The sequence below is a fragment of the Lissotriton helveticus genome, chromosome 6, assembly GCF_964261635.1.
Source record: "Lissotriton helveticus chromosome 6, aLisHel1.1, whole genome shotgun sequence".
Lineage (NCBI taxonomy): Eukaryota > Metazoa > Chordata > Amphibia > Caudata > Salamandridae > Lissotriton > Lissotriton helveticus.
Window position 1 is genome coordinate 1383947344 of NC_136067.1, and position 22544 is coordinate 1383969887.

Below are 22544 nucleotides of genomic sequence, written 5' to 3' on the forward strand. Positions count from 1 at the left end.
AAACTACTCACAAGTAACCCTAACTTCAGAGACATTTTAATGGAAGCTCATAAAAAACTTTTCTGTAGATTGCAAACATTCTTCTTAAAACCAGCAGGCCATAACAAAGGCAAAAAACACCAAAGTAAACAGGGATGGTATGGAAAAAGTTGTAGACTGGCACGCCAGAATCTTAGTAGAGAACTTCAACTAGGAAACGCCGACACAGTTAGGAAAGCAAGGGACACATATAGACGCACACAAAAACAGGCTAAGAGGTTATGGGATGAGGAACTATGGGGTGAGCTTAAAACTGCATGTGCAGCCAGAGATTCGAAGTTATTCTGGTCCATAGTGAAGTGGGATCGGGGAGGGTTGCCCGCACCACCTCAAAACAATGTTGCCATTAATAACTGGATAGAATTCTTCAAACCCCAATATGCTCGAAATCAGTCGCAAGCCTGCGTTGCTCTACCGCCGGCTGTTTTCTACAAACATGAAATGTTTAATGAAAATGATGTAAACGCAGCCCTTGACTGCGTAACGAGGGGAAGAGCGCCAGGTATGGACGGAATACCAGCAGATGTCTATTTAATTGATCGGAATATATGGTGTACATATTTTGCTTGGCTTGCAAATGCAGTGGCGATGGGTGGTGAAGTACCTTTGTCCTGGAAAGGGGCGGAAATTATTCCAGTTTTTAAAAAAGGTGACAAATCCCTCCCCAGTAATTACAGACCCATCAGTCTCATTGATTCAGCTCAGAAACTGATGGGACGAATGGTGCAAAATAAGCTCCAAGTATGGATAGAGGAAAATAATATCTTGTCACCATATCAAGCGGGGTTCCGTCCCCTGACAAGTTCCATTGACCAGGTTTTTTACTTCATTGCCCTGTACTGGAGAAACGTCATTTTAAATAACAGCCCTCTATATGCTGTCTTTGTGGACCTAAAGTCAGCTTTTGACTTGGTTCCCAGGGACAAGCTTTGGAGGGTCCTAGCTGACGCAGGGATAAACCAAGAACTTCTCACGCTCCTGATGCGACTGCATGAAAATATTTACGCCAAAATTAGATGGGGCTCACAGGGAGAAGTAACTGAGCCTTTCCCCGTAGAGCGCGGGGTGAGGCAAGGTTGCGGTCTAGCACCTACATTGTTCTCGATATACATAAATGGTATTGTAGAATTTCTGAAAAGATCCCCTTCTGATGCCCCCAAAATAGCTGGATCACATGTTCCCGTACTAATGTTTGCGGACGATACGCTTATACTATCGCGTACACCTAGTGGTCTCCAAAAGGCGGTGAACGCATTTGGGGAGTTCTGTGATTCTCGAGGTCTGGAACTGAATACTAGCAAGACAAAGTTTATGTGTATGAACCACCATTCATTGTTTAAAGGCGTTATCACTTTCAAAGGTATCCCCCTTGAGCAGGTAGATGCTTTTACCTACCTTGGAATAACAATACAGGGGAACTTGAAATGGAAGACACACATAGATACTGCTGTATTGAAGTTCAGACAATTAGCAGGAGCATTATCACTAAAACATAGAGCTTCTCTGACCAAGCCAGTAAAGTGTGTTCTTGAAATCTACCAGATGAAAGTTATAAGTGCTAGCCTATATGGCTCAGAGCTATGGGGTCTTAGTGATCTAACAAACCTGACTACTGCAGAAAATAAGTTCCTTCGTGGGCTGGCAGGGGTACCACAAAGTACGCCAACCATCCCTCTAAAACTAGATCTTGGCAGGAGAAGCATTGCAGATTTAGCGAGGTTTGCGTCCACTGTTATATTGGAGACGCTTAATGGTGACCCTGGAGTTAGCACATTACGCTTTAGCATTGACTGATATTGTTCTACTAGACCGCTTCCATAAAATTGCCTGGTTGAAAGACCTACGGGGGGTATTGCAACAACTAAAATTAGATCACTTATGGTGTAATACTGATGTGTCCTGTTTCCCTTCAAAGATCAGGCTGAAACAAATGTACTGGGAGATGGTGAATCTTAGAACTTTCTGCAATGGGTCTAACACCTCGCTGACGAGGCGCTTTCTGGACTTAAAAATGGCTCCCTTGTATGAAGCGTACTGGGACTTGATTGAGAAGCCGTACGACAGGAAGCTGTACTTTCAATTCAGAGCTGGATCACTCCCAGTAAATGTGTTTAAAAAGAAATGGTCTATATCTTGGGACGAGCATTGTTATCACTGTAAGGACAAAGTCGAGCATGTCTCCCATATATTGTTTTGCTGTCCTTTATATGCCAACCCGCGTCACAAATGGATAAGACCTGTTTGTCTCAACCTGGGGACGCGTAGCCAAGCTGTTGCACTTAGAATTCCACAGTTTGCAATTGCTGTTGCAAAGTTTTTAGCTTGGGCTTGGGTGATTCGCACACGCACCCTATTAGGAAAAATGTTGTGAGGTATCTCGTCTACTATGTTTTTAATGCCTTGTCTTGCGAGTACGAGCCAGGGTGGTTCTTAAAAATGCTATAAATAGCTAATGTATTCGACGGATTTCTTGTTTAATACTCATTTTATATTTTGTGTATTAGATTTAGTATTTATTGTATAGAGTTAGGTGGTAATGCTTTTATGACTGAAGTCGAATAAAGCTTTGAAAATTGAATTGATTGACTGCATCTGGAAGTGAGTCGGTGCCACTCTGATCTCTGGATCCTTTGCAATATTGGTGAAACGAGAAGAGGACGGAGGTGCTTGGTCTGCTATCTGATCAAGAGCAGGGATTTTAATATGAGTGAAGGCAGCTGTGAGAAGTTGGCCTGGTATATGATGATCACTATTCTAGTGAGCACCTTGCACCAGTGCAAACAACCCTTATGGTGATGGTTGTAAAGTAAACCTTATAGACCAGCTATCCTAGTGGTAGCATGGACAAAGCAGTCTTAGGCTAAACTCAAGAGGGCATGTGAAGGCAGCTGTTTTACCATATGCAATCCCTTTAATACCAAATGAAAGGACACCACACAGGTTATATATGAAAAATATATATGTATTTATTACTAAATTACTCCTCTGAACTCCTTATGAGGTCAGAGGCACAAGCACATAACAAGAAACTTAATCAACATACAATAAGTTGCACAAAATACAGTAATGCCCTAGGGGCACTTCGAACCATGTACTAAAATAGTGGTATAAGAACCACATCACGAACAAAGGATAGGCCTAGGGCCTGGAGTATCGCTGGGGCTACGCTGTACTACCAAAGGTTAGGGAGCAGGAGACCCACGGGATGCGTGTGCAGTGTCTTTACACACCCGCGTGTTACCATAGAGTTAGAATGGGAACGAAAGAATTGGAAACTAGTTCTTTTAGGGCACTTCCGGATGGACTAGGAAAAAGCTACTTGAAACTAGGACACTAGGATAGTCAATACCCACAGGAGTACCGAAATACTCGCGTTACCTCACCCACAGGAAGCGGGTGCATAGGTGTCAAAGTGTGTCGGTTTCGTCGCTGAATCCTATGGAGCCTTGAAGAAAGATGCTGCAGGCGACCAGGAGGGAAGTGTCCAGTTGGATCCAAGGGCGGATCGAGGATGAAGAGTACCTTAAAGCAGAGGCGACAGAGTCTGGGTCACTAGCCAGTGACCAGGAAGGAACCAGGAAGGAACCAGGCGATGTCGGGATGCGATCAGGTGATGTCATGAAGCTTGTCTCTGCAGCCACGTGGACCAGGAGGTGTCGACGATGACCAGGAGCTGGATACGGACTGTCCCATGAAGGCTCTCGCTGTCGGCCGTGTCGGCTTCCGGATTGGAGTCAACAAGCCTTGGCAAAGGCAACCCACGCAGGAATCGAAGATGGCTTCTTAATCAGACCAGCAAGGTCTGATTGGCTTTTCCTTTTCAGGGAAGCAGGGGCCAGTCTGGAGCAACCAGACCAGCGATGCAAATCAAAGGGTTCTTCGTCACAGAGGCCACTAGCCAACGGGCAAGTGACCGGACAGACGCGTCGAGCAGGAAAATGCAGAAGGGCCCCAAGCAGAACTCGTGGAGTGTGGAGGGCTGATCTTCGATGCAGTTGGTGCTTGGGGCTGGGGCTTCTCAATCCCCAATGCACAACTTCGAGGGTGCCTCAGAAGTTGCACGGAAAGCAATTCGCTGGCTTTCCAAGATGGCCGGTCCCACGTCTCTCGTCGCCTCCACGGGTCTCAGCTCTGCTGTGACTGTGGATCGGGCTGTTGGAAGTCTGGAAATCCGGGTCTTGTCAGGCTCAGTGCTCGGGCTCCGGCAGGAGCGTCGACAAAGCAAACCGTTGATCGCTTGATGGTGCCTGTTTGCATAGGGTGGTCACTCCTTGACCACAAGGGCGATTCTTCACTCTTCTATGTCGAGTAGAATGTCGAAGGTCCAGAGTTTCATTTCAAGTTTCAGTCAGGATAAAATCTAAAGTCTTGGGACTCAGCTCCTACCTATATACCAATGTAGGGGCTGGATTACCTTCTAGGTCCCTCCTATGGGTGGGACCCAGGAAGGGGGTGGTTACACCCCTTTCCCTTTGTCCAGTTTCGCGCCAGAGCTGGGGCTGGAGTGCCCCAGCACCGGTTTGAACTGGACTATGCATGGGACACCTTGTGTGCCCCAGGCAGTGTCTCATTTCATTCAGCCCTCCCTGCCCCAATACGCTATGGCCTGTCTGGGGTGGTGCTAGCACCTCCCAAGACAGGAAACCTATTGTCCAAGTCTCCCTCGCTGGAAGGACTCCCAGCAGTAGGAGGTCAGACTTGTGTCTGTGGCAGCAGCATCCATTTTGTGATGCTGAGGCTCTGGTTAACTTTAACCGGGATTAGTAGGAACAACATGTCTTCTCCATGTTTTGATAAAGCCAAACCAAAGTTAGCCTTTAACCACGAGGTTCATAAAGCACTTAAGAGTATATGTTATGGCTATATCCTAGAACAGCTATAACGACATGGTTCCGAAAGCTGCAGACAGGCTCAGCTCATGCTAGAGCCTCATCTCACATAAAACCAAGCACTCTGACTCCAGGATTGTTAAGGCCTGCCATAGGAGTGACATATAGGTGTATATGTGTCTAGATATAAGGGTAGGTATAGGAATACTATATATAAGCAAGGGGTGATTACACGACCTTGCCCCAGCTTAGTGATCAGCCAGTTGTGTCAGTTTGGATGGCCAGACAGGGGTGGCATAATTCATGCTGCAGCCCCTGGTGGCCTTGGATAAACCTATGCCCTGGGTACCTATGGTACACTATACAGGGGCTCATAAGGTGACCCAATATCCAATTAGGTATGTACATAAAGTACATGGAATCCATTTTACAGTGAGAGCAGATAGCCTGGGGCCCTGATTAGTAGGATCCCAGGCCAACTAAGTAGAAAACCAGCTAAACACTAGGCAAAAAATCTGGGGTAACCATAGTCAGGTATCCAACTTCCTACAGCAGCTTGTACTGGCAAGTTGCTGGCAGATGACATGGCCTGTTTTGCTGGGATAGGCTTTTCAGGAGGACCATTAGGAGTCCTTTTCAAGGAACAAAACTTGGAGATGGTGCTAATCGAAGTACCTTTGGCTAAACCTGTGAGATTAATGCCAAGGGCAGCCAAGTTGGACTCAATAGTATCTACACGTAAGACCAAAGGAGAAAAAAAGTTTTAATTGATGAGCACAGATTTTCTGAAAAGGCCTTCAGCTGGGTAGCCAAGAGGTTGTTAAAGGAGTTAATGAGATGTGACTTGTCTGCCTGTGAGAGTTGTACTGAAGATGGAACTGTGCTCTCTGGGGCTTTTGTGCTTCTAACCAAGACAGGCAGTGGGTCCACCTCGGGCACATGAACAGTCGCTTGCGGAGTCTCGTGGGGGGAAAGGAAGAGGGCTAGCCGCCTGTTTACGCGCTTTACCGCATTTAACTCCCTTTATTAATGTTGTAGACAAGGTCTTATTGATGGAGCTTTGGAAAGATCAGGGGGAATAGCAGATGTAAGAGTCAGTGTTTAGTTTGTTATAGGGCCTTGTGTGGAAAAAGGCTCAGCACTGTTATGGGGTGTAACTGTGAGTAAATCAAATGTAAAGCAAGGGGACAGGCCTAGAAGACCCCCACTGAGGCTGTCTGAATTGATGGAGAGCCTCCGTTCGGTTCTGTCAATTTCATTACTAATGGCACTAACTGCTCGTTCGAGCATCCTGTCGAGCACAAGTCTCTCCGCAGGTCCCAAAAAACTGATTCACCATCATAAGAGCAAAGAACACCCAGCAGTGCACCTAACCTGAACCCCACTTCAAAATGCTGCAACCAGTCCTACTCTTCCATCATCAGCATCCCCATTAAGAGTAACCATGTTCAATGCAGCATGTTTGACCTATATGGCCAGCCATCACAATTGTCTGAAGTACCTGGCGAAAGACACACCGCAAGAACAATCTTCGCCTGGGAACAGCAAAATTCAAGGCATAGCAAAAACATAATTCCTTTGCCCAGGGTACTGTGCTTTAATCCCTGAGACCTTGTCAATTTCAGGAAAAATCTTGAAACACATCTTTTCATGAAGTATAAACTTACTAAGTATACATACTGTCTTATCTCAGCAATGTAGCTTGAAGACATTTCGCCAGCTGATAGTAAAATATTGATATTTATTTATTTATGCGATTTGTATACCGCGCAAATACTCTGGGGTGTCTCGGCGCTGAAGGTAACTCAAGAGTCGCTTAGGTGGAAGGCTACTGATTAAAAAGCCAAGTCTTTACTTGTTTCCGGAATGTCAGTAAGGAGGGGCTGTTTTTAATTTGGAGGGGGAGGGTGTTCCACAATCTGGAAACAGCCACTATGAATCGTCTGTCTCCCCAGGACACTTTTTTGGTACGGGGGATTGTGAGCAGATGAGCCGAGGATGAGCGTAGAGACCTTTTAGGAGTGTTAGTGCGCAATGCTTTTTTTAGGAACTCCGGCCCTTTATTGTTGATAGCTTTGTATGCACTGCACAGAGCCTTGAATTTAGTTCGGCTTCTGACCGGCAGCCAGTGCAATTAACGAATGATGGGGAATATTGATGTAAACTTTGGGGTGCGGGTCAGAATTCTTGCTGCTGCGTTCTGGATTAGCTGCATTTTGTTAAGGACTTTCTCCTGAGCATTAAGTAGGAGTCTGTTGCAATAGTCCACCTTGGACAGCACCAAGGTACACATGAGGGTCTTGCCGACACTAGGTGGAAAAAAAGACAGGAGTTTTCTAACCATTCTAAGGGTATGTACAAGGCATGTAGCCTGATGTAAATCTATTTAGAACACTGGAATGTTGAGCGCTCCATTGAAGACAATGGAGTGCTCTAGAATTTTAATGGCTAGTAGAATCAACATTCCAATGTTTGTTCACAGCAGTTGTTGTGAACAAAGGCCTCACAGAGCCTTAGGGTATTTCAACCCCCTCGGGCTCCGTGAGGCCTTTGTTTTACGAATTTGAACACTCTGTCCTCTAGGGGCGGAATGTTCTAATAGCCTTATAGCCCTCAATAGCGGGCTCTACCTGCCATTAAAAGCCCGCTCCCTTGTTAAAAGCCCTGAAGCAGGCCTTTAATGGCTGGTACAGCTCGCTAAGTTGGGCTCTAAGCTATATTAGAATCCGATATGGAATGTTGATATTGGATCAGAAGTTAGTTTTATTTATATTCCGCCTTTGATGGAATTAGAAATTAGAGGGTTGTGTACTATATATAGCCAATGTAGTGCCTGGTGTCAGCAGCCAGCTGTTCAGGAAGCGTGGATCTTTATTGTGTGTTTGCATTAAACAGTTATCACACTAAACAGAGCACACTAATGTTTAAACACCTAAATGTGTCAAATGAGGAACAGGGTTGGATAAACTAGAAAAATGTATATATTTTAATGCAGGAGAATGCATGTTTACCAGTACATGATAACATAATTAGTAACATAGATTATCTAGATATTTAACTCACTTAGTTTAATAAACATTATTTGTTTGTTTTTTGTTACTACAAAACATTTGTAATTGTGTATTTGTGGAGTTTTGTAAAAATGTGCATGTAACCTTGCAGTATTACTCTCATGCGAATTGTGTGTATTTGCTTTTTAGCTGACATGGGGTTTGCAAGATTGTTCCATTCTCCATTAAAACCACTGGCTGATTTGGATCCAGTTGTGGTAACGTTTTGGTACAGAGCTCCAGAGCTTTTGCTTGGTGCGAGGCATTACACTAAGGCAATTGGTAAGTGATTATGATGTAATTAATCGGACAGTAAAGGAATGACATATTTTATTTCAAGCATGCAGTACCCCTTCTCCTAGTTAAGCTCCTTCCTTTAACGCCGGGTCTGGTGGCGCAGTGGACTAATGCATCCACTGTAGGGGCCTGTGTTCGACCTCATGGTCACAAGTTATAATCCCTAATTATTAAGAAATTACGAACAGTCACTAAATGGAAACAGAACAAACTTTGATGAGTTAAAATTGTGATTTATTACCGTCTTAAACATGTTTTTGTTACAATGCATTTTGTCACTCAAAAAGGAGAAATATTAGAAACGCATATTTCTATAAGAAAACATTTTTAAGCTTAGGAATTCACTTCAGTATTTATCATGGTTGCCACTTAGGAATACATATAAAGCACCAGCATTAAACAGCACGGTTATCCAAGATAGCCTTGTGGGGAAACAAAATACCTGTAGTTGTCTTAGAACAAAGTTGTACCTTGATGTTTGGGGTGGAGAAAGGTTTAAGGGGCACATGCATCAATGGACATTGCATTCGCAAATGGTGCGAATCGCAAAATTCGGCCGTTTGGGAATGCAATTCCAATTTTTGGGATGCATTATCATTTTTGTAATTTCCGCAATTTAAGAAATCGCAAAATTGCGATTTCTTAAATTGCAATTGCATTTAAGGAATCTCAAATTAAGATTCCTTAAATGCAATGCATCAAACTTAAAAAATGTGCGAATTCGCAAATAAGGGGAGCAAATTACCATGAAGTTGACCTTCATGGTAATTTGCGAAAACTTTGAAAAATGCACTAAAGTGCATTTTTCAAAGTTCCATTTTACACACACACATGCCCTTGGGGCATGTGTGTGTGCAAAATGTACTTATAGGCAGATTTCAGGGCTGCAACAGGGTGTCCTTTGGACACCCCTGCACCCTTGAAATTGCATTCTCAATTTGCGAATTTCTAATGGTGAATCGCAAATTAAGAAGGTCTTCCCATTCATTCCTATGGGCCTCTAGGCCCATGGGAATGGATGGGGAGGTATTCCTTAATTGTGATTCTCAATTAGAGAATCGGAATTAAGGAATTTTAAGAAATCGCTATTTTTCTAGCGATTTCTTAATGCATTGCAGTTTGCAATTCCTTAATTGCGATTCCTTATTTTTCGCAATTAAGGAATCGCAAAATGCAATATTGATGCATGTGCCCCCAAATGTAGAGTTGTTTAAGCTCCAAACCCTACCCACAAAGACAGAACGAATGTTCTTTATTTTGTATGCAAGTTCCCGTCTTGTATGTAGTCTTTATTGAATGTTACCACCAAGGAGCGTGATATCTCGCAAATAAGTCATGCAAGTTTGAGTCTTTTATAATTTTGAACTTGTAGACAAACAGACCTTTCACCTTGCATGGCATTTCTTTTACCCTCAATGAATAGTTGAAGTTAGTATACACCTGATTTCAACAATGATAAAGGTACTCCAAAAAGTACGCTCTTATGCGTGCCAGCCAGCAAGAGGATGCTGTAGTAAAATAACCTCCAACAACACAGCAAATTCCTCCCGAGATCTCAGCAAGGCACCTGCTCCTCCTCAAATCACGAAGCACCTGGTAGGTTCTTTTTGGAAAGATCGCGTCTGACTTCTACTGCTCTGAAACCTTACTTCAATCGATTTTCTTCAAACGTTTCCTCTTAGTCTGGTCAGCACTCTTAGATCATCGCCAAATTGTAGTAAAGTAAATAAATCCTCATGGAGACATTTTCCATGTAAGCAGGAATGCTTTAATTAGAGAGTACAGACAAACGCTACATCTTTCCAGCTGACCAGACTCCAACTGGCAAGTCTGGAATGCTAAATCACTGATGATATAAGAAAGAACATTGAGGGATTCTAATAGGAAGGTATAAAGATAAACATAAAGAAAGGGCTCATAAGAATTGTGGGCAACATAGAATTACATTTGCAACAGATGCTAACCTCTCTATAAACACAATATGCAAGTGAATGTCCACTTGAGTGCTGGATGCACAGCGTATGAATCTACCGATTCACTTAATCCTAATAGATAACACAAATTAAACAATGATTTGTCACAATAAAATGTGAACGCATGTAAGCTGTAAGTTATGCAATCCTATATTTAGCCTTTATTTGGCTTATTACGCACATATTGCCAAGAAAATCGACCGAAGTCATCATGTACAAAACACAAAGCATAAACATAGACACATAATGGTTGTAATCAAGTAAACATAAATTTCAAATCTCCTTAGGAAGATGTGCTGAATGCATTTCGGGATTTAAAGCATCCCTTCTTCAGGGGCCACTGTAAAATTACAAACAAACCATCAGAACTGGTGGAAACAAGAATGTACAAATCTATATGAACGACGTACAGAAGAGGCAAGTGAAAAATGAATGGTCCTCCTAATGTGCATACGCATGGCCAAAAAATGTGCGCTAATGTCGAAAATGGTGAAACCGATAGATGCCTAGAGACAGAAAAACAGATAATGTGCCACCAGAAAATATGGTCAACAGAAAATTGAGATAGTGGGAAGACTGTTGGGGAGTCCCCCATTAAAGAACTGAAAATATCCCGAGAGTCTCATATGTCACCCGGTGAAGTGCAAGGAGAGTTGACTAGAGACTTACTTAGTTGGAATTGGCTATCAGGTTCCTCTCTAATAGTATTGTGAACAGTTTTACAATTTTAACTGAAAATCAATGAAATGAGCAATTAGACTGTAATGGAATCATAATGCAGATGCCTGAATTACTAGTCTAAGAGCCTAATTACCTTTCTACGTGTCAGTACGAGCATCAGTATCGAGACTCGAACCGGGTTCGAGTCTCGGCAATGATGCTGAACATCCTGTGATTCTGGGCAAATCACTTAATCTCCCCATGTCTGACCCAAAAAAAATATATAATTAATGTGTCCTGATGTACCGCAACTGGTGCTATGTAAAGCGCTCTGATACCCGATACCGGGTCAAGTTCGCGCTATATAAAACTTCGTAAAAAATAAATACATTTTAAAAGTAAAAAAATAAATACAGAATAAAAAAAATATTGTATTGCTCAAATAAAAGATATCTCCATGGTTCTAGGAAACCGTGTATACAATGTGGGACGACTGCAAAGTTTTAGATTTATCAATTGTATTGGGTGGGGGGCATTCTCTCTAAAGCATCAGATTATCACCAGAATGATCTGATTTCTCTGTGAGAGGATTATGTACGATTATGTTTCCCTCTTGGCTACCAAACCAAAAACCTCTTCCTTTTCACTGGCGGTGCAGTGAGGAATAAGAATGTGATGGTGTAGCAGTTTCTAAACTGAGAATTTAAGACATTTCTATCATCTAAAGTACAGCACCCTCAGAGACATACAGGCTCTTTAGCCCCACTTTCTTTAATGTCAAGTCCATCGTCAAAAACAATTTTAGAGTTATGGGACTTTTTGTTTGTGTGGTTGAGAATTGATGTGGACTCTGGGAGACTGACTGTTTTTTTTACTTTCTTTAAATTAATCATCTATTAACGTGGATGTTAACAAAACACATAGCTAGAAAAACAGAGATGATAGATTGGTACATTTTCTTTATTACATTATAAGTAATTATAAACGTGTACTTATACCGGTTGCAAGTTGAAAAAGCCACGTTATGTATAGTACAGCATCTTTTTTAAAGTCACGTTTGGATACAGCCTAACAAATACTGTCTCTTTTGAAGAAATAACAGATCTCAGTTATTAGGTTGAGAATTAAAGCAGGTGCCCCTACAATAAAGCTTTACCAAACCAATGTCAAAGCCAAAAGGTGGGCAGCCAATGCCAAACTTGTTGACTGCTGATTAGACCTGTTGGCATAGCTAATTATCCCACCTGTCCTGGCGCCATATGGTTCAGGGCAGGGGGTGTTCAGCATCCTCTCCTGTGAGAAAAGATAGACTCACATACCAAAGGCAGTGGGCTCTATGAAACTCTCTGTCTTGGAAAACTAATTGCACCGGCCTTCCTGGAAGGAGAGAAGGTGATAACACTTCTCTCCAGAGCAGGCATTGTTCCTGACCTCCTGAGAGTGAATGTTCTCACCCCTGGGGGTCAGAAACTCGTTTCTATGGTGGCAGGTAACATTGGGCCAGTCAGCTAGTACACTAGAGGGCTAGTAGGTTTCAGGGGGTACCTCTAAGGTACCCTCTGGGTGCATGTATTAATAAACCTATCACTGGAATCAGTGTGGGTTTATTAATATGAAGTGTGTGACACTAAACACCATATGTTTAAGTGAAGTCATTATGTAGCTGGGAAACTCGTTTTGACCAGTACATACCTTAAGATGGCTTCCCTGTTTACTTGTACTGTTTGTAATGGAACTGGCCAGCACATGTCCTCTCATGTATTATAATGCACCCTACCTTAGGGCTGTAGGGCCTGCCGTAGGGCTGACTTACAAATATTACATGCAATCTTTAGGGGACATGGTATGTGTGCCATGTCGTGTTTTCACTTTTTGGAGCACCTTGTCTTGCAACCCATAGAGACAGTCTGAATGAGTTTGGTGCTTGTTCCCTTAGAGTGGCACACAATATGCTGCAGCTCTTAGGGACCCTCTGCCCTAGGTACCAGGGGTACCATTTATTAGAGACTTACAGGTGTGCTAAATGCATGGTCACTTAGGGGTCTTGATTATGGGAAGCAACACTGGTACTGGGGCCTTGTTAGCAAGAACCCAGTAAACCAGTCAAAGTTGCATCAAATACCAGGCAAAAAGTGAGGGGACAATTTCAACAAACACCCAGTTTCCTACACCTGTCTGTGTGCGTGTGTTTCAATGTTTTGTTTTGTGTGTTGATATTCAAGTGTTTTTGTGCTGCAATCTGTTTATCTGATTTTGTATGGGTGTGAAAGTATCTCTGTCTCAGTGACAGTTTTCTGGCAGTGTGTAAGTTATCACTAGAGCAGATTCCAAAGTAGGGTTTGTTTTGATACTTTCTTGCTACTATGTGGTTGTCAAAAGGTATGTGTTTTTGTATTTTAGGTCAGTGCCAGAAATGATTAGTATGCTAATGTCAGTACAGTCTTAAGAAAGTGCGAACATTATAAACCCTTATTATAAACCTCTATATTCAGCTTGTTGTTCTGGCCCTTCTTCAGGTAGGGTTCATTTTCTTTCTAACCTCTTTATTTGGTGTTTAGGTATTTTCCTGGTATTTGTTTTCTTGCAAATGCCCTCTATTTGTGGTTCTAAAGTACATTACCATTAATTTGAAGAAAATATTTGCTCATTAGGGTCTGGGATCATAGCTTAGGAGCTGTGCTGTGAGAGGCATGAGTCTTTAAGAGCAGAGTAACTAATTGTATAGGTTTTCTGCCAGAAACCCACTCCTTTATAATGTGTTACCTAAGGGATATTTTTGTTGACTGGAGACAGAGAGATCTATGTAATGAGAGCTTTCTGTTTGGCCTGAAATATCAGCCTGCACAGCCTCTGAAGCCTGATCTAATAAGATCTCTGAAACCCGGTGGCTTGCTGCCAGTAAAATATGTGCAATGCTGGGGAGTGCTTACGTGCATGAAGCTGCCGTCTGTGTAACTCAGGAGATTGTTATGTTTAGAGTAACAAGAGCAATATGTGCTCCCTAATGTCACTCTCTCTCAAACCTGTATTGACTCAGCCAACTAACATGAGTCAGAAAGCATCACCTGTTTAATTGATAAACAGTCACAAATGTTTTGCCTTGCTTGACCTCTAATAGTGGAGTTTCAATTTGCAACTTAGTCCTCCCTGGACATCTTACGCCCAACAAAGAAAGGCAACATGATAAAGGAGGACAGGTTACCATTTTTGTAAGAATAGACTTACAGTTTCAATGTTCACTGTGTCACACCATTTGTTACAGGCTTTCGGACAGTAGGGTTTAATTTAGATCTTGTGGTGTTACTGTTGTCCCGAGGTGGGGGCAGTCCAAAATATTCCTTCGAGCTGATGGTGTTCCGTCTGCCATATTTAGATGTGGCGTCAACTGACTGGGTAACCGCTGCATCAGCGGTCTCTTATGCTGGCTACCAGTACTCCGTCGCCCTCATGCCGGAGTGTTTGTGCCGAGGCATATTTCAATGTTCCTATTGTGCTGGCGGTGTCGAGACGGAGTGAGGTCATGGTGGTATGAAGACAGGTAAGTACTACTTATCATTATCTCACTACACATATGTGCTGTGAATCTGTCAATATGAATGTGTAGGTAATGTGTAATGCCCTTTTTTTGACATGTAGCATTGCACACCAACAACGTTCACACGCTGTTGAATGTACACCCATAGGCACCACAAGCACAACACCCACAAACAACACCAAATACATATTTTTTTAATTGTCAATTCAGGTGTGTACATCTTAATTCTATAAGTGATAGGGTGAACCTTCATGCATTACACTTTTAAAAAATTGCGTGCAAGAGCAATGTCCATACACACGAGGCTAAAGCAAATGGAACCACATGATTCATAGTGAGACAATGGACACTGAAGCCTACCTTAGATTTTGGTGACAACAGGGTGGTTTAGCGTCGTGGCCAAGTAGTAGCAGCACAGGAAGGACCTGGACAACGAGTTTCAAGACAGAAACAGAAGTCGGAACACGAAAAAAGGTACGTTTTCACCTTTTTTTCATCGTTACCGTCAACTCAAAGTAGGAGTCACTGCCAGATTTTTCACAACAGAAAGGCACTTTGTGATCCAGTCGCCATGAATCCATGCTGGGCTCCCTCTGACAGCCAGTTTGCCTCTGACGCTGTCGATGTGGGAGGGATATGCTGGCAGAGTTGGCAGGACTCGGTTGGCCTTTCCTTCATGGACCCATCAACATCTAAATCGAACAGGCAGACCGCCAAGTAGGCGGGCAGTGAAACTATTGATAAAGCGGCAGCAGGCCAGTCTGCCAACATCTTAAGCAGGCCCTTTATATTAAAAAGTTATTTTGTGAGAACCTGTCACTCGCCTCTGCTGTCCAGGACTTGTGCACTATTGCACTGCTCAATGAGTACCTAGTTAATTTTGTTTTTGTATTAATTCTCCTGAATATCGATTTTAATGCCTACTCTAGGTGCTGTGGAAAGTGTGGAACTCAGCTACTGTGTGACACGTAATAACAGTTCTTAGAATCCACTTTATAGCGAGTGCTATCTATTTAAATGAGAATAGGTCTTAATTTAAAACATTTTGATGAACATTCTCAAGCATAAATCGACCACTGCCGCCCTAATAGAATTACACTGGTTACAGGTTTTTAAATGTATTATAAAAAGTGATTATGTGTTAGAATTATGTATCTAGCCTGTCTGAGGTCCAATACTTTCCCTACTGTTGCTCAGATTGGAGTGGGAATAGTAAATCTAACCTCTCTGAAGTCCACCCCTTTCCCTACCATTGCCTATATTGGCTCCAAAGTCCAACACCTTCCCCATTGTTGCTTCAGTTAGAATACAAATGGTAAATGTAACCCCTCTGAAATCCAGCACTTTCCCTACCGTTGGTCAGAGTGGAGTGGAAATAGTAGTTCCAAACCTTTGAAGTCCAACTCCTTCCATACTGTTGTTTAGGTTCATGTGGAAATTTTACATGTAATCCCTCTGAAATATAACACCCTTCCTACTGTTGCTTAAATTGGAGTGTGAATAATAAATCTAACCACTCTGAAGTTCACAACGTTCCCTACTGTTGGTTTGATTGAAGTGGGAATAGTAAAACTGACCATTCCGCAGTCCAACAACTTCACTACTGTTGCCTGGAGAGTTTAAATAGTAAATATGGCCCCTCTAAAATCGAACACTTTCCCTACTATTGTTTAGAACAGGAGTGGGGTTAGTATATCTAACCCCTCTTGAAGGCCAGCAACTTCCCTAATGTTGCTTAGACTAGAGTGGGAATAGTAAATCTAACCCTATAGTGTCAAAAAGAATTGCCTTAGCCCTCAAACTGCGTATCTATAAAGTTCAGAGGAGTCATCTCTGCCCATTCAGGTCAATCTATTGTTTGCTCCTTAGAGGCACTTCACAGCTATTCACACCTATTAATAGCTGGCAGAATATGGAGAGCCAATGCAAATTAGCCTCCAGGAACATCAAGCTGGGAAAAAGGTGTATTTCTAAAAGTTACTTTCCCTTACTATTTGTTAAAAATCTAACTTAACAATGGAATCATATTTTTAATACCTATTAAAAAATATCTGATTATTTTTCTAGGTAGTCCCATTCCTTAGACACAATATTAGTATTTTAATCTGTACTCTGGATTTCTACATAGGATAGCTAGGCCCTCCGTTTCAGGTGCTAGTCACTGTAAGAACATGTTAACAGTAAGTTTTTACATAGCCTACTTTTGAATACCATGCACCTTGCCTTGTAAACTACTAGACCTACATAGGGATGATTTAATATTATTTTTGACTTGTCAGAAGGGTTTATTTTGACAGGTCAAATTGCTGTTTTTACACTGCTACAGTCAGCTACAATGGTAGGCTCGAAGCCATGTTTGCACTGTCACTATACTGCATGGCGCAAAAGGTGCTGTAGTTCTGTAGTGGCATTTAACGTCCAGGCTCTGGGTACACTTTGTAGCATATACTAGGGACTTATCGGCAAGATAAATATGGCAATTAGTGAAAATGCCAATCCAACCATGTTTAAAGAGGTAGCACAGGCACTTTACTACTAGTTAGTAGGGGTAAAGTACACAGGGTTCAATACCCAGCAAATATATAAGGTCAGCAAAAATATAGAGATTTAAAGGCACTGGTTTGCCCTGCCTGAACACCTTACCTGCTGAATTGCCTTGCCCTCTGACCTGTGCTCAACTGAGGCCCCCATCCTCTCTCCCTCCGTTTGCCTCTGACCTCTAGTTGCTCTTATATTTTCTTCTTCTGCTGCTTTTTTCTCTATCTTTTTCACGTCCACTTTTGCCTCATGTTCACCATGTAGGAGAGTGGGGTCTGCAATCCTATGGTCACCCCGGATTTTTGCTTTTTGCTTCACTGGTTTACGACTTTCCCTGGCTGTGGGCCTGCTAATCAGACCCACAGCCTAGCTGTTCTCTCTCTAAATTGACAAGCATGTACTTTAGGTGCATTTACCAATTGGTACTGGGCCACCTTATCAGTCCCTGTACCCAGGGCATAGGTGTACCCAGGGCCTACCAGGGGCTGAAGCATGTATTATGCCACCCCTGGCTGGCCATCTAAATCTGACACAACTGGCTGCATGACAGCTGGGGCAAGGTGGTGTAAACACCCTTTGCTATAGATATAGTATACCTATATCTAACCCTAAAATGGACACATAGATTCCCATCAGTCACTCCTATGGAAGGCCTTATCAATCCTGAAGGCAGAGTGCTTGGAATTATGTGAGATGGTGCTCTGGCATGAGCTGAGCCCGTTTGCAGCTTGCGGAACCAAGTCCTACTAGCTGTTCCATGATAACGCTATACCATATACTCTTAAGTGCATTATCAACCTCGCGGTTAAATGCTAACTCTGGTATAACATTATCAAAACATGTCGAGTAAGGTGTCATACGATTTGGAATACTACCCCCTCGCCAATTCTGGCGACGGGGGTAGCATTCCACCCTTCTAGAGGGACACGACATGTATGTAACTGTGAACCCCGGTTAAAGTTAACTCGAGCCTCAGCATCACAAAATGGATGCTGCCACCACAGACACAAGTCTGACCTCCTGCTGCTGGGAGTCCTACCAGCGAGGATGGCTTGGACAAAGGGTTTCCTGCCTTGGGAGGTGCTAGCACCACCCCAGACAGGATTTTGTGTATTGAGGTAGGGAGGCCTGAAAGGAATGAGACATGCCTGGGGCACACAAGGCGCCCTGTGCATACACCGGTTCAAACCAGTTGCTGGGGCATCCCTGCCCCAGCTCTGGCGGGAAACCGGACAAAGAATAGGGGGTGTAGCCACCCCCCTTCCTGGTCCCACCCAGGGAGGGACCTAGTCAGTAGTGCAGCCCCCTTTAGGAGAATAAAGGTAGGAGCTGGTCCCATTCCAAATTAGATTATCCTGAACTATTCAACACGAAGAAACTCTGGCCTTCGACGTTCTGCTCCACAGAAGACTGAAGAATCTCCCTTGTGGACAAGGAGTGTCCACCCTGCAACTGCAGGCACCATCAAGCGTCCAGCGGCTTCACTTTGTCGTCTTCCCTCGAGGATCCAGACTTCAGAGCCCGACGAGACCCGGATTCCCAGACCTCACCGATCTCTACCTACATCTACAGCAAAGCTGAGACCCGTGGGTGCGACGAGACACGTGGGACCAGCCATCTTGAACGAACCTGCACTTCGCTTCCAGCACGACTCCCGAGGTAAACTCGACCAAGTGCTTTGGGGACTGAGAAGCCCGAGCCCCGAGCAGCCCCTGATCCGAAGATCAGCCCTCCAGCATCCACGAGATCTGCGTGGGGCCCTTCTGCTTTGTTGCTGCTCGACGCGTTGTCTGGTCACTTGCCGGCTGGCTAGTGGCCTCCTAGACGACGAACCTTTGAATCTTCACTGCTGGTCTGGTTGCTCCAGACTGGCCCTGGCTCCCTTCCAAAAGAGGGGCACCGCCGACTCTCCTAGTCCGCACCAGACGCTTTCTTCACTCACCGCGTGGGTTGCCTTTGCCAAGGCCTGTTGAGTCCAATCCCGGATCCGACACCGCCGACAGTGAGAGCCTGCGTGGGACAGCTCATGACTCCATCCTGGTCGTCAAAGACACCTCCTGGTCCACGTGGCTGCAGAGTCAAGCCTCCACTCTTCACCTGATCGCGACGACGACATCTGGTTCCTTCCTGGTTCCACTCCAGTCACTGGCTAGTGACTGTGAACATTGTCCCCTCTGCTTTCAGGTCTCCTTCTTCAACAATCCACCCTTGGATTGCACCGGACATCTTCCTCCTGGTCGCCTGCAGCATCTTTTCTTTCAGGCTCCACTGACTTCAACGCGAGAACCCGACGCACTTCGACACCTATGCACCCGCGGCCCGTGGGTGAGGTAACACGAGCATTTCGGTGCTCAAGGGTAGTTTAACTGTCCTAGTGTCCAGTTCCACAGTCGTTTTAGTCCTACCTAGTCAGGATTGTCCGTACTCACCTTTTTCTTGAACTGTACTGTCCATAGACTTTGTTACGCATCTCGCGTGTGAGTTCACACTCTGCACACGCGTTCCGTGGGCCTCCTATTACTTACCTGAAGTTAGTGTAGCGTGGTCCCATCGATCCTACAGCCTCTGGACAGCTCCATTCCTTTTATCGACTCTCACCTTCCACTTACTTAGTATATGGTTTGTCGTGCCCCTAGGGCACCATTGTAATTTTGTGCAACTTGTAGTATTTTCCGTAAGAGATTGTCATGTGCTTAGCCCTCTGACCTCATAAAGAGTTCAGAGGTGTTGTTATTAATAAATATACTGTTTATTTTCATAACAACCTGTGTGGTGTCCTTTGACTTGGTATTCAAGGGGTTATTTTGTGGTAAAACAGCTGGCTTCACATGCCAAAAGAGTTTAGCCTAAGACTGCTTTGTCCATGCTACCATTAGGATAGCAGGTCTATAAGGTTGACTTACAACCAATCCCCATAAGGGTTGTTTGGACTGATACAAGGTGATCACTAGAACTAGTGAGCATCATATATCAGGCCAACTTCTCACATTGGTGGCAGCGGTGGGATTTAAGCTTGCTGTTGTTTTTACCACATATAATCTTGAAATTTCGTTTGAAAGATCACATAAGGTACCTAGGTACATATAACAACCTTAGAAATACTCTGAGTTCTACTGAACCAGCTGTTGTAGTAGAAAGGGCCTAGCACACCCTGACTACAACTCTTAGCAAGGGATCAGTAGGAAAACCCATAGTGTAGGTAAGTGCATCACTTGCACCTCACTAGAAAGCATGTCTACCCATGGAGAGTCTTCAGAGGCTCCCCAAGTGGTTAGTGACCCTCCACAGGTCCTTTCCAGATATGCAGCTCACAGTTTCCAGGAGATGAGACAATTGTGTACCTCCAGCAAATTGAAACAGGGTTCTAACGCTACCACTCCTTTTCTGTTAGGTCTCTTAGAGACATATGATGCTAGAAGGGCTTCTAACACAGATGGGAGCATGCCAGCCTTAGAGGGTACCCTTGGAGATCCAGACCTCCCTGAAACAGAGAATGTAGAAGAGGAGGAGGAAGAAGAGGACACCTCTGGGGATGAGGCAGACAAAGGTCCTGAGTTAGTCAGCAGACTTACAAGGGCCAACTTAGACCTACATAGGGAAGGATCTGGGGGACCCCCAGTACTGACCCTGAGCCGGCCTAACTTTGGAGTTAGAAGAGATAGGTCTCATTCTAGGGACTCCAATAGATCTGTGCACTCTCATGCATCTGCTCAGAGGAGGATGACTTCCCCTCAGAGGAGAGAGCATGAAGCAAGGATGAGACAGGCTAATCTGAGGATCCAGAGGGAAGAACTTGCCCTTGCCAAAGAAAAGCTTGCCTTTGGTAGAGAGCAACAGTTAAGTGGGGTAGTCCCCACTGGTGGCAGCACTATCCCTAGGGATAGAGACAGGAGTTTTGATAATAGACACCTGAGTAAAATAGTGCCCCCCTATAAGACAGGGGATGATATCCACAAGTGGATGACTGCTTTGGAGAGAGCCTGCAAAGTACAGCAGGTACCCCAGAGTCAGTGGGCAGCTATATTGTGGCTCTCCTTTGAAGGTAAAGGTAGAGACAAGCTCCTCACTGTTAGAGATGAGGATGCTAATGATTACCAAGTCTTGAAACTTGCTCTGATTGATGGGTTTGGCTTAACCACTGAACAGTACAGGTTGATGTTCAGGGATACCCAGAAAACTCAGGCTCAAGATTGGACTGACTTTGTTGATTGTGCCATTAAGGCTCTGGAGGGCTGGTTACTGGGAAGTAAAGTTACTGATTACACAGGATTGTATAATCTAATTATGAGAGAGCAAATCTTAAATAATTGTCAGAACCAGTTGTTGCATCAGCACTTGATTGTCTCAGATCTGACCTCTCGCCAAGAATTGGGAAAGAAGGCAGACAGATGGGTCAGGACAAGGGTCAAGCAGCAGAACCAGAACCAGGGTGGTGGCCAGAAGAAAGCAGACCAGAAGGGTAATGAGAATAAGCAAAATGACCAGAAGTCTTCAACAGGGCCCCAACAACCTAAGGAGGGTGGGTCCCAAACTTCCCAAAAGAAGAAGAATGATGGTCCTAAGAAACCATGGTGCCAATACTGTAAAAGTAAGACTCACTGGTTTAGTGAGTGCACCAAGAAAGGCCAAACTCCTACCACTACTGTCCCTAAGACACCTGCACCCCCTAGTACAGTTAGTAGTGGTAGTGTACCTCCCAAGGCTATAGTTGGGTTAACCCTGGGAACTGAGGTGGGTTCTGACTTAGTTAGAATTCCTACTCAGGCAGTTCTTGTTTGTACTGGGGACATGGATATGGCCCCTACTGTAAGTCCTAGTACTCTGGGCAAATACAGACAAACGCCTTTAATCAATGGAAAAATGGCTCAGGCCTACAGGGACACATGTGCCAGTGTCACTATGGTGACACCAACATTTGTGGACCCTGACCAGATCATGCTAGGTTCAGATTACCTTGTGACCAATGCTAGCAATGTCACTACCAATCACAGTATGGCAGTTGTTAAATTCTCCTGGGGAGGGGTAACTGGCCTCAAAAGGGTTGTAGTTAGTTCAGACCTCCCAGTAGATTGTCTTTTGGGCAATGATTTGGAATCCTCACTGTGGTCAGATGTGGAGTACAGGACTCATGTAGAAATGCTATGTCTCTGCTCACATGTCCTTGCTGTGACTAGGTCACAGGCCAAGAAATGCCCAGCTGAACAAGTGCTGGATCCTGGAAGAATGGACCAGACACTACCCAAGAGAAGGAATGGTAGGGTTAAGGCAGAGCCTTCCCCCTTGCCTCAGGTTGAGGATCAGCCCTCTCAGGAGGCTGACCCAGAGACCCCAGAAGGAACTGTCCGAGAAGAACTTGAGCCTGATCAGGTTGAGTTTCTTGGGATAGGGGGACCTTCCAGGGCAGACTTGAGGCAGGCCCAATTAGATTGTTCCTCTCTTGAACCCCTCAGACAGCAGGCTGCTGCTGAGGCTACAGGGAATGCTACAGGTGCCCATAAAGTTTATTGGGAAGATGGACTCCTATACTCTGAGGCAAGAGACCCCAAGCCTGGTGCAACCAGGAGGCTGGTCATCCCCTTGTCTCTTAGAGGTTTCCTTCTTACCTTAGCCCATGAGATTCCCC

At 44.2% G+C, this 22544-nt stretch overlaps 1 protein-coding gene across 3 annotated transcripts in view; it reads left to right on the forward strand.

Annotated features, from left to right (window-relative positions):
• The window catches only part of CDK19 (cyclin dependent kinase 19), a 1513666-nt gene that overhangs the window by 1106800 nt on the left and 384322 nt on the right, over positions 1 to 22544 (forward strand). For all 3 annotated transcript variants that reach the window (XM_078649167.1, XM_078649166.1, XM_078649165.1), the window contains one exon: positions 8069 to 8200. In XM_078649167.1, coding sequence (XP_078505293.1) covers positions 8069 to 8200 — 132 coding nt within the window. The remainder of the gene's footprint in view (positions 1 to 8068; positions 8201 to 22544) is intronic.